Here is a 13,316-nt window from a genome sequence, read left to right on the forward strand (position 1 = left end):
TTCCCTAGTTGGCCACACTCTCTATATGAAGGGCGCTAGCACCAATACCTTGCATGAGCTCACTGAAAACAGATAAAGATGTGGTGCTCCCTCAGTATGTCAATGTCAAAAGTGAAACTTTGCATAATAAATGTGCATTCTGTCCTCAGAATAGAAAGGTGCTATGATGAGGTACAGTGCTCTGGCATTTACATCGATGATCATGTGTATGGCAACATGGAGGTATGTACATTTTTCTTCATTCCGTTATTATTTCCTTACATGAGAGAAGAGAGTGAGTTAATCTTGTTTCCTATACAGACTGACTGTGATAAAGCAATATATGCCAATATGTAACATTGTTGAACTCATTTGAGGAACAGCTCCATCTGATGTGGGTCAAGAAAGTTGTACAAAAAATGTGTCAGCAAGGTAGATAGAAAGCAATATAAATCTTTAGCCAAATAATCACAAACTCACTACAGGAATGTTCAGTTATAATTATTACTTAGGTAGCTATCTTTGAAGTAAAAAAATAAATTCTACAAAGGGAGGTAGATAAAGATAAAGAATTCTCAAAGAAGGCTGGCTTGCAGGGCCAGGCCAGCTCAGCAGCGTCTTTGATTGGTGCTCTGCCAGCCACTTCAAGTGAATAGGGACTGTACTAAAATTATTGGGGAGGAGGGAGAAACGGGGGCTACATTTCCTGTTAAATTTGTTTAATAAGCAAGCCCTCACCATAAGTATTACTATTTTCTTTAGACCTCCCCCCCAATATCTTAAAATAATACATTTATGACAAACAACAAAACGTGGATGTTGATAATGAAGACATTCTACTTTTAGATGAATAAATAAAGCTGCCTTTTACATTTAAGGATACATGACCAGTTGAGTCTAATGCTACGTTTACACGTGGCCGGCTATTTTCATAAACGGACATTTCAACCTCTCCGATTTCAGAAAAGTGTTCGTTTATATGTACCCGTGTATATATGCCGTCAATGCAGTCAAGAGCATGCCAGACCTGTAGGTGGCAGTGTAACGAGAAGCTCAAGCCCACGTTAGCCAATCAGAATCCCGACAATAGCAACAACAGCAACCAATCACGTCCTCTTTCTCTCTCTCGGCTGCCTAAACCTCCGTTTGTCTCAGTTTACATGCAAACGTAGTTTTCCAAAATCTCCACTTTGGCCGGAGTTTTTAGAAATAATCGTTTTCTGTGATAAAAACAGGGTTTTTGTGTAAATGAGAGGCCAAACCGCAGTAAAATATCTGCGTCTTCCCTTTGTGTAAACAGGGCTTAAATGAACATAATAGTTAGCCACAAGCAGCACTGTTTTGATGGGTGTCATGGCCTCTGCTTAACCTGTCCCTCTCTGTCAGTGTGGCTACATTGTCACTCAGGCTACATTTACACGTGGCCGGCTATTTTCCTAAATGGACGTTTCAACCTCTTCGTTTACAAAAATAACATCGTGCACGCCTGTCAGTTTTCAGAATAGTGTTTGTTTACATAAACCTGTGTATATATGCTGTTAAGAGCATGCCAAACCTGTAGATGGTAGTGTAACGAGAAGCTCAAGCTCATGTTAGCCAATCAGAATCCTGAAAATAGCAACAACAGCAACGAATCACTTCCTCTTTCTCTCGGAGGCAGCTCTTCTCAGCTGCCTAAACCTCAGTTTACATGCAAACGTGCAAATAAAGTTTTCCAAAAATCTCCACTCTGGCCGAAATTTTTATAAAGAATCGTTTTCAGAGGCAAATTCTCCGTTTGCGTGTAAAGGAAGGGCACAAACGAAGGGAAATGTCTCAGTTTTTCAAAATAACCATGTACTTGTAAACGGGGTATAACACTGCCTGAAGGTTGCTCACACTGTGTCAGTTCACAGTTCCTGCCTCAACACAGTACATTTTTTAACTCTTTCCTAGCCGTGTTGTTCCACACCACCCTGGCACACATCACTCCTGGCTACTCCCTGTCTGGACTCCCAACTTCAGTTCCCCACCTTTTGGATCTAGTTCCCTCTCTGCTGGCAATATTCAAGTTTGTAATAATTCTTCTTTCAAACTATACTCCTACCTCCTGTCCCCGGTGTCTAGTGCTTTGGTTTTCTAGCTCTGGCGTAGAAATAGGTATGGCAATGCAAGTCTATCAGCTTTGAGACTGCTGACAGACTAACTTTGGTTGCCCCTCTCGGATAAAAATTTTTAAATGACAGTAAATATGAAATGTATAAGACAACGACCTGTATCGCGATGCAGTGTGTTTCAAAATGTAACAGGAAGTGACAAATATTGACTTGAAAATGAAAACACAACCTAACTGCTGGGGTCCGTTCCAGGTAGGAGGTTTAACAAACTCTGAGTCTAACCCTGATGTCTGAGTTGATTTACCCTGAGATGGGAAACTCTGAGTTTTCGGTTCCAGAACAGCTGATTTGAGTTGGTTCAATCAACTCGGAGTAGGTTCACTCAGGGTTACGTGCGTGCACAACCACTATAAAAAGGCAGTATGAATGGAGCCATGATTCTACGATTCACCATGGTAACAACCACAAACAAACGGGTCGGTGGAAATACTCATGCGCACAAACAGCGACTTTGAACCGTTTGAACATGCATGAAAAAGCAACACAGCTGTCGCTGCTGCAAAAGAGAGAGAATTGGTGTTGGAGAAAATTGCTGCTTGAGTCAATGCGTACGCATTAACAGTGTATTCATTTCTTTAACTTATAATATTACTGGTGAAAACTGGAATTGTATTACACCTATAATTTCATTTAGGTGCAATCCTGCAGGCGAAAAAGTAAACTACAGGCTACTAATACCATTCTGAGGCTGCAGCACCATATCATTAACAGAACTATAACGTATAATCATTTATTTCTTTTTAATGGCTCTCACTGGTTTGTGTCCAGGGAACACTACAAAAACGTTTAAAAAAACGTTTCAGAGCGAGTCACACTTTTCTGACGGCTCTGCATACAGTGGCTTTACTATTACAGTATGATCCGCTACACTGTTATAAAGAAAACTGCCGTTTGCAAAAAACGTAATGCGACACAAAGAATCTGCTGGGATGTTAAAGCCTATCCACGATGGTGGATGTTACTGATATGAGGACGGATAAGGTATCTACATATCTAATGGACTGTGATAAAAAATACCTCTCAAATCGGTTATGTGGAAATGTAAATACATCTATAGTCGGGACTCAAAATCATCTCCCGACATAAACTCTCTGTGAATTAATACAGCTTTTTCATCAACAGGATCGTCGACAAAAGGACATGACATATTTGAGGAAAAAACCTTTTATAATCTGCCTAACATAAACCAATACGTTTTTTTTTATTCATGCAGATAACAAACTGCATTAAAATGCGCCTGATACAGACTGAATGAATGAATGAGGAAATGAGTTTCTCCTCCCTCTCAGAGGTTTTTTTTCTCAGTTTCTCAGTCTCCTCCCTCTCAGAGGGAGAAACTCAAGGTTTCTTGAAGAAAACCTGCTCACGACCAGGTTAGGTTCATAAGGTCAGTTACTATAGTAACTGACTCTGAGGTTAAGTTACCTCTCTTTCTGAAACGGAAAACTCAGAGTTTCCCTCATCTCAGGGTTAACAAACTCAGACTTTTCACTAAACCTGCTTTCTGGAACGGGCCTCTGATGTGGGACGTGACAGGATTATAAAGTTAGTTATTCCACATCAGTTTGGACTGAAGGAATTAAGCTTGTGTGCAGAACTGAATAGAACTTAGACCTTTGTAAAAAGTCCTCTCTGCTAGAGATAATGTTTAATTAGTAGCCATATCACATTAAGATCAATATGCATTAACTGGCATTAACTTATCTTTTGGCTGTGATAGGGAAAAACGGAGCCCTGAAACAGAGATAGCCAGGGCCAAATACACATGAAAGCCATCTGTTTGATGTTACTTTAATCCCTTGTAATATGATACATCACTCTCTTGCTCTTTTATAGGATGCATCTCACATAATAGTCATACAGTCCCAATTTTGAGATATTAGGGGGATTGTATTTTAGCTTTTTAAGTCAAGAAGAGGGTCTGCTGAAGAAGCATTTGTAAAGTATCTGCCCCTAATGCATGGGTGTAGGGCCTATTCTGTGCCTCTGTCTGGAAGTGGGCGGTTTCTGTAAATGAGGGAAAAAATTACTAAAAATGAGTCAGAGATCGAGAGAAAATAAAACAGTCTCTGTTCCCAGTGTCACTGAGTAGAACTACTTGCTGTGCAGTTGTTGATGTTATTGAGGTAATATTAAGCCTACTGCATCTTGCCAGCGTGGACACTGCAGTTGTTGTTTACTGTAAGCTGTCTCAACACAGTAGGCCAAGACAGAGCCTGTCTGAGCTACTTGGAATTTCACAATTTTGGTAAGTAGTTAAATCTAAAACTTGAAAAACGTGAAAATATTACAGCAGCATGAACAATATGATCCATAGGTTTATCCTAATTCTGAATATTTTGTATCATTACTGTATCATAATTGTTTGTCAACATACTTAGATTTCTTTTATTTTCTTTCACTTTTAGTCACTTTTCTTTCACTTTCAGTCACTGAATACAGAAAAGGAAGGAAAAAGAGAATAAAGTCAGATCACATGATGTAATTAAAGCTATAGTGCGTAGTTTCTTCCTCCCCGTGAGGAATTCTAAGTAATGACAGCAAAACTGTCCATGACCGCAAACTGTATTGTAATTGGCATGCAAGTAAGTAATTGACATGTATTTGTATTTGTATTTGCTTTTCATAGACATGAATCTCAAGATTCTTTACAGGGGTACAAAACAACATACTTGTGGCCTTGCACATCATTTTTTACCCCACTTCATTTTGTTTTTCTTTTCATTTAAACACCACAGCATATTACACCACAAAAACCTCAGAGAAAGATGGACACAAAGAGAATGATATTCTGTCTGCTTGTGGCAGGTAACACAATTGGTCATCTCTTTGTTTCCTATCTCATCCATTCATACACCCCACTTACACAACGTGTCAAAGAGACCTGCTTCAACTCATTTCTTTCTTTGTTACTTCCAAAACTCTCTTTCAGCTATTATCAGCCCTGTGTTTACTGAAGAATGGAGGGCCAGTGTTGTAAAAGAACTTGACGCCCTGGTCACATCCTGTGTTGTGGTACCCTGTTCATTCACCCATCCTAAAGAGAACCTGCCCACCTCCAGACTCAGAGGGATCTGGCATCGTTCGACTGATAAAAACCAACGCATCTACTACGAGGATAGCACGCAGGTCTTGGAAAACTTTAGGGGCCGCACAAAGTTGTTGGGGCAGCTGGGTCAGAACAACTGCACTTTAGAAATTACTAACATTAAAGATCATGACAACGGCCCTTTCTGTTTCCGGATCGAACTAGCACGAACAGAGACTGATACATCCACCGTTGACAAGTTCTCCTTTGTGGAGAGTTGCGTCACGCTCAGAATGTCGTTGCGTCATAGTCACAGACTTTCCCAAAATGTCATAAATCTATACTGATTTTCTATGTTACAATAATTAGCCTCTTGCTTAATATCTGCTTTTCCTTTTTTTTCATTGATAGCTGATCCTCCGAATCCTACATTGAGTCACCCAAAGACGGCCATTCAAGATCGTCCCTACACTATCACCTGTTCAGTCCGCCATACCTGCCCCTCCCATGTGCCTAAACTCACATGGAGTAGAGGCACAGCAGATGAGGTAACAGAGGTCCACAAGGAAATTAGTTTGGGCTACTGGGAGGCCCAGTCCATCCTGGCCATCATTCCTGAGGAGAAGGATGATCACAGTGATGTCACCTGTACAGCAGAATTTAATGGACAGAAGACATCATCTGCAACATTGAGACTCTATGTAAAACGTGAGATCTTTTCACTCAGTTGTTGAATTTTGAGGATTTTCTTTATGTAAAGTTCATATCCTGGATGCTGTCCTCTTTGCATTTGTGCAATATAATACGGCTCTATTGCTCTACTGTCTATTTGCAGGTACAGAAAACTATAACCACATCATCATTCCCACGGTGGCAGTGATTGGTACAGCTGTGATCTTTGCAGTCTTCTGCATTTTCATGGTGAAAAGATACAAGTGAGTTTATTACTTACTTATATTACAGAGATTAATAAAGTAGGAATATATTGCATTACTGTCTAATTCTTAAGTTTGTTAAGTACTCCTCATTTCTCCTCTTTCTGTCTGCTTAAGGAAACGCATAGCAGAACTCCAAAATCAAGAAGGCAGGTAAAGAGAAAAATATATCAGATCCAGTTTTTAGTGCATTACTGATTTTTCTCTCTCATTAGAATGTGATTCATGTATTTATTTCTTTATCTATTTGTCACATTTAGTGTGTGGAACCGCCTCTCAGAATGTCTCGCAGGTGAGAAAACATTTTGTACATTTTGGACCTAAAATTTCTGGAATATGTGAGAGCAGGGGGGTAGCGTACAGGTTGTCAAGGATTGCATTTTAAAAGAGCAATAAACAGCTGAAATTAATGTAGGCCATTCTGATTAAAGGCAAAAGGAATTTATTTATGGATTTTTATCTTATAATTTGGTGATTAGTTCTGTACTGTTCCAACCATAAACCTCTACACACCAATGCTTCATTGATCTTGCATATCTCTGCAGAAGTAACACGTTTAATTTTGATTCTGCTTTATGATACGATCTATGCTTCTCTCTTTATGTGAAATGGCAATGCCTTATTTTCTGTTCTTCTTTTTTAATCAGGAGAATCTAAAGGTGAGAATTGAAAAAAAGGAACTTCACTTAAATATGTGAAACCACACAGTTTGCTTTATTTGTTGTGATGTCCGCACAGTTGAACCAATATGTAAAAAATATATATATAAAAATATATAAAACTGCAACAATACATTTATAGCCACAAGGGGGTAGAAGAAATTCAAAAACAAGTTTCTGCACACAGTTTCAGCAGACACAGAGCAACATTACTGTCCCATGTTTTTTGCACACAATTCAGAACTGGTATTTCATATGATATGTATCTGGTATTAAAATTATTGTGATTGAATCTTAAACAATTTGTCAACAAACATGGCATGTCTTTGGTTGAAGCAAACAAGTTCTGTTCTTCTGTTACCGAGGGAGGGCTTGTCTCACTGTAAACCCAGATTTAGTTGTAATTAAACTTTTTTAGTGCTCAGTACTTATTCTTTCATGTTTTGTTAAAAAACATATTCATTAGTAAATCACATTTGTTGTTTGTAATAATCAGCTTAAGTATGCTATGCACAGATCATATTAAGCAGAGATAACTAAGGATGTTAAGTTTCTGTATGTGAGGGACGGGGTCATTTGAACTGTTCTGTGCTGAAGCGATGCAAAGGCTCATGGGAAAAAAAAATTCTGAACGGTTTCTGTCCTAGTTAAAATGTGTTTTAATAATGTTCTGTTAATGTTGGGTGTGCATTTATGTTACCTGGGTTTTTGATTTGTATGGTTGATTTAGTGTTCATGTTTATCTACATTTATTGTTGTACCATGACCCGAGACCGAGTGATGGCATTTGGATTGTGGTAATTGATATTAAACATATTGGACATTAGTTACTCTGTGTACCAAGGGAATCTTTCTGTGCAGGTCAATCATTGCAAAATTACAATGTTAACTGTGTAATGTTTACCTCAAATGTGTTGAATACATTGTTCTTAAAATCATACCGTCATAAAGGGAAAAAAACAGTGTTTATATTAATTATTTCTTTAGTAGTGAAAACTAGCCTAATGTTTTACGTTTGTCATGTTTCTTTGCACGTTTAAAGCTATAGTGCGTAGTTCCTGTCTCGTTCATGAGGAGTTGTAAACGATTAAGCTTAGCTTTAACTCAACATGCTTATTTTAGACAACTTGACTCACACAGAAGGTGTGTGATTTCCTTCTGTGCTCAGGACACCATTACGCCACTATATCTTTACATAGCAAATAGTTGTTTACTGCTATATAATTTTCTGATTATCGAGTACTGGCCCTTTAAGTAAAAAAGGCAAATTATTTGCTTCAGGGTGTAATTTGTTTGACAAGCTGGTTTTCATCTTATTCACATATTAGCTTAAGAGAAACTGCATTATGTTAATGGAAACAATAATCTGCAAAAATAAAGACAAAAAAAACAAGATATCAAATTCTGTTGACAAGCTTGAATGTTATAGTAGCCTTGTTCCCTGAAAAGCAACGTTTTGTACTGTAAACACGTTGGGTTGTGAGGAGGAAATAAACTGTAAAAAATGTATTCACTGTCAACTGGCATGTAAATGTGTATTTGCGTTTGTGTTTCTCAAATGATAATTATAGCCGGTGATGACACTGTGCTGAAATGTGACAAACACAAAATATAAAAACTACATTTTATCTCTACAAACCTTTTTCATTCTGTGTACTCTGACTCATGAATATACTCAGTTTTATGAAAAGATATTTGCTGCTTACTTTCTTACTCAACCTTTAGATAACCCAAAATCTGGAGCTCCTACACCAGACTTGTCAGAGAGACACTTTTTTTTACCAATACTGTAGGTTGTTACAAACTTAACTTCCATAGAGGTTTTATCCAAAATGGCCCCTCTCAGTACTCATGCAGTCATGTCGGCCAGATGGTGGTGCTTTAAGACTAGCTGAAGTCTTGAAAGGGTGGAAGTGAAACAAGAAGAGGAAACAAACTAAATTGGGTGACAAGTGTGATGGAAAGAAAATGATTGTATTTTCCTCAACAACAAGATAGTTCAAATTGAGGCATGTAGAAGAAAATAATCTCGGCCAGTTTAAACCTTTAAGTGTTCTACTCTGAGAGAAAATACATTTACATAACAATCACTTTTCAGTATCATCTGATACAGCTAACTGTAGAAGAATTTGTCTTTCATTCAGCAATGCCATTGCATCTTAATGTAGAGATCTTTCCAGGAAACAAAATGGGTGTTTTTATAATGAGCATTACATTTTAAATTGGGAAGTTCATGAGCTGTGTCATAGAAAGACAGCGATTGCTCTTCATTTAAAAATAAAGAATGGCTAAAATTAGGTTAACAAATGCATCATTTTCTTAAATTTGCCATACATTTTGGTGATTGCTAACTTCTGTTGTTTAATGTGGGTGCACTGTGAGTACATTAAATTCTGTGGCCAATAATTTCAATACAGTCCCTAATTTCAAACATCCCAGCCATATGCTCATTGAAAAGTTGGAATGCTGCAAAAAGGGGGCTAAAGTGACGTAAACCATCTCACTTGTCTTTGAAAGCTGAGTTTGTAACTATAACTTTAAACAAAGTCCTTTTGACAATACTACAGAGTTGGTAACAGTGGTCATTTAGGTTTCAATAGTCAACAACTATCTGGTTTCTCACTTCCTTAATTGTGCTATTGTAACTGCCCTCTTCTCACTTTAAATAACTGATCAAAACACAGTTCAAACAGTTTCATTTCTCTACAAAGATGTATGACATGGAGGCCAAATGCCCACTTTGAGAATTCCTAAATGTTCAATCCTGTTAGTTCAGTCAACATTTCTCATGATTTGGGATTTTTATTTTTATTTTTTTTAATATCGACGCCCATCAGGGCCAATACAACATTTCAAAAATACACAACATTGCCCAATAGACCAGAATCAGCTGATTCTGATAACAGCTAATGCTTTAAACACTGTAACTTAGTAAGTACGGGATACTATTATTATACAGTATATAGCACTTTTAAAACCAGGGTTGCAACAGGCTTCACAGCTACAAAAATAATGAAAAACTGTCAGGGGGAGAGGCGAGGCTTGGACCCAAATATAGTGGAAATGAGAGCAGAGTAGTGTTCAAAGATTTAGTAAGCAAAAAGGTACAATAAAAAGGTGTCCTGAAGTCACAGGCAAAATATGTTTCCACAAAGGGGGCGGCCTCTAGCTCACCCAGTAAGAGCGTTTCACCCCATGTTGTCTGAGTCCTGCAGCAGCTCGGGGTTCGAATCTGACCTGCGGCCCTTTTCTACGTGTCACCCCCCCATCTCTCTCCCCCTTTCATGTATATCCACTGTCACTATAATAAAGGGAAAAGTCCCTCCCCCCCTCCCAAAAAAAAATAAAATGTCTCCAAAAATACTGAGGAGTACAAAAAGACCAGGAGTTTTTAGAAAGACTCGGTTTCAGAGGCGATTTCTCCATTTGCATGTAAACGAAGGGAAATGTCTCCGTTTGTAAAAATAACCATGTACGTGTAAACAGGGTCTGGAACACCGACAAACATACCTTACAAGACTAGAGAAGCATGACAGAACCCGACATACAAAAATAATGATCCGAGGAAACACAGAGCCTAAATACACAGGGTAAGGAAAAGGAACAGGTTTAACACGTTAGGGCGAGGCAGATAATTACAAAGGCAGGAGAACACAAGACAGGAAATAAAACAAAACATGACAAGGGAGAAAAACCAAGACTTCAAAATAAAACAGGAAACGTAAACAACAGAAAGTCACAATCGTGACAAAAACATTGAAAAGAATTAGAATGAATTGGGGCAAGGAAATACCAATAAAGAGAATAAAGATCCAAATTTGAAACCAAACCACACTGAGGCCTACAGTGATAGATGGGTAGAAATGTTAGTGTGATGAGATAACCTACTGGATTTAGGGTTTTCTTTACCAATGTGGAAGCTTTTTTACCAACACACATACATTCAAATATAGTAGCTTTGAAGCTTCTTAAATCATGTTTAGTCACTGTCAGAGGATTAACAGTCATCAGGAATCCGTCTGCAATGGACAAAGAGTATTAGGTTATCTCTTACTGTATATTGGATTAGCTAGCTGCATGAAGGACAGCACATTATGTCTGCTTCTCTGTATTTTCTATAGACACATAAAAACCTACTTAACGGCTTTATGAAGTTATTTTGGCCCTTCCCGATTGCTTTTTTACCAATGGTGGCATAGCTCTGCCTGTACACCACTATGGCCAAGACTGAAATAGTTCAATAACTAGTGGATGGATTGCCATGACATTTTGTAATCGACATTGGTGGTACCCAGAGGATACATCCGTGACTTTGTTGATCCCCTGACTTTTCCTCTAGCACTCACATGAGGTGGATATTTGACTATTTTTTTTTTTTAAGATAATTTTTTGGGCATTTTCCCTGTATTGGACAGTGGATAGATATGAAAGGGGGAGAGAGATGGGGAATGACACGCAGCAAAGGGCAGCAGGTCGGATTCAAACCCTGCGCCGCTGCAGGACTCAGCCAACATGGGGCGAACACTCTTACTGAGCTTAGCTAGAGGCCGCCCCGACATTTGACATTTTGAGTCATTTATTAGCTCAGCTTTGGCATATACTTTGTAAAAGAGTAGGCTACAAAATATACTCCACCATGGTATCATGAAGGGTTAATTGTGTGTTTCCATGCAGATGCCCCAGTAAATGTGACGGTTGAGCACAAGTCAGATGTAAAGGAGGGAGAAGCTGTGCGGCTGAGCTGCTCCAGTGATGCTAACCCCCCTGCCAGCAGCTATCAGTGGCATAATGAAACTGGTGCTCAGCTGCATCAAGAAAACGTCTACATGCTGCCAAATGTCTCCAGAAACACAGGAGCTCTGTACTGTACTGCCATCAATGCAGTAGGACGAGGCAATTCAACCCCTGTGCAGCTTAATGTGTTATGTAAATAAACAAGTGTAAAAATAAGGAGAGAGTTTTCATTTAAACACATATATAAAAAGTACTATACTAAAGGAAGACTAACTCATAACTCCATTCCTTGTGCTTACAAATGCCCCTGAGATTACAACGGCTTCTTCCTGCTCCTCAGAGGCAGATATGGTAAAGTGTGTGTGCATTGTGGAGTCCAAGCCTCCCAGCATGGTCTATTTTGTGCTTTCTGACAGAGTCCTGCCAAGCACCAAGGTAGAGAAACATGGCTTTGTTACCACTGGGACTCTGCGGGCAAAGTTTGGATCTTCTGAGGCTGTCTACTGTCTGGCAAACAACACCCTGGGTAATGCCAACCTCACACTCCCTTTACCTAACAGTAAGGACGTTTTTTATTATTTTATTTTCAGAAGCGCATGACAGTCACCTGAAGACTGAAGGAATGAACTTTGTAGAGAGAGTGTGGCCAACTCATATCATGGGCGCCATATTAGATACCAACGTCAGATGACTCTACAGTGTAACCCTATGGGGCGAATATGCTATCTTGAAATAAATTGCTTATTTTCACCATAAATAGGCATATACATTTGTCAATATGTAAAAGTCCATTACGGAAATATTCCAGTGTATATTTTATTTCTTCTATACCGTAAATGGGCCTCAAAAAATGCCGAATGTAGTGAGTGACCACGTCGTCTAATAAGTCTCTGAGCAGTGTTTACCTTTCTAATGTCCGCTAGCATACAGGCTAATTATAGCTAGCTTTGTGTGTAACGTAACAAAAACCCACCCATCTCAGAGGAGCGAAGCTCAATATTTAATTCAATAAAATTATGGTAGAAAAGGATTACTAACGCCACAGGTCTTATGTTGACAACTTGGACGCAGATATGGGAAACTCCAAAGGCAGTCGTAATATTTACCTAGCAGGCTAGTCTAACGCATACCTGTCAAGTTTTGGATTTGAAAATAAGGGAAATTTTCCGGTGCCCACCTCGAGCAGTCCCACCACCCCAACCAAGCTCCAGTATCCCTTACATTTTAAGACAGGTGTACAAGAAAGCTAAAATAACCACTTGATGCAGAATGATGAAAACATTTACAATTTATGACATTGCTTGTCTTTACATTTACATTTTATTTTCATTCCACACATTCTTTTCATTATATATTATATTGCTTTTCTTTTACAGTTTTTCTTTTAATTTCACATAACTTTTCTTTAGTGAGTTATTGTACAAATTTGTTGCAGACTTTGCTTTCTTTAAGACTGTTTTGGAAGGAGTGTATTTGTGGGCTGGGCCAGAGTGGTTCATTTTACATGAGAGTAGAGCGCAGACAGTTCTGTTGTCTAACGTCATCCTATTCTCTGTAACAATCTTTCATAGCATGCTAAACACCCTTTCTGAACTTGCATTGCTATGGGGAATGCATAGTAAAGCCTTCATAAGTTTTGGCAGCGCACCATCTCTGTCAGAAATTGACATTTACCTCACAATAATGAACAGCTCCCATACTTTTTGCCTTTTTGGTTCACGGGGGACTTTTGCTGCTTCCGTGTCTTTCATCGCAGCCAAACATGCAACAGTTTGGCATTTTTTCAGTGATTTATGTCATTTTTTAAATAATTTATTACATTTTT

The 13,316-nt window shown here is 38.6% G+C and overlaps 1 protein-coding gene across 1 annotated transcript; it reads left to right on the forward strand.

Moving 5' to 3' along the window:
* The first annotated feature begins 4,183 nt into the window (after nucleotides 1–4,183).
* LOC120562819 (myelin-associated glycoprotein-like) lies at nucleotides 4,184–7,529 on the forward strand. Its single transcript, XM_039806723.1, has 8 exons — nucleotides 4,184–4,383; nucleotides 4,874–4,943; nucleotides 5,068–5,466; nucleotides 5,575–5,871; nucleotides 5,999–6,098; nucleotides 6,216–6,251; nucleotides 6,359–6,390; nucleotides 6,746–7,529. Exons 2-8 carry the CDS (start codon nucleotides 4,904–4,906, stop codon nucleotides 6,766–6,768), a joined length of 927 nt encoding a protein of 308 aa, XP_039662657.1. The 5' UTR covers nucleotides 4,184–4,383; nucleotides 4,874–4,903; the 3' UTR covers nucleotides 6,769–7,529.
* The last annotated feature ends 5,787 nt before the right edge of the window (nucleotides 7,530–13,316 follow it).

This window comes from Perca fluviatilis, chromosome 7 (assembly GCF_010015445.1).
Source record: "Perca fluviatilis chromosome 7, GENO_Pfluv_1.0, whole genome shotgun sequence".
In the NCBI taxonomy this organism is placed as follows: Eukaryota; Metazoa; Chordata; class Actinopteri; order Perciformes; family Percidae; genus Perca; species Perca fluviatilis.

Excerpts from the sequence above, each read along its gene's own strand:
- LOC120562819 (XM_039806723.1), top strand. The coding sequence starts at position 4,904 with ATGGACACAAAGAGAATGATATTCTGTCTGCTTGTGGCAG. Across the intron at positions 4,944-5,067 it reads ATTCTGTCTGCTTGTGGCAG|CTATTATCAGCCCTGTGTTT; the intron begins GTAACACAATTG and ends ACTCTCTTTCAG. Across the intron at positions 5,872-5,998 it reads ATTGAGACTCTATGTAAAAC|GTACAGAAAACTATAACCAC; the intron begins GTGAGATCTTTT and ends GTCTATTTGCAG.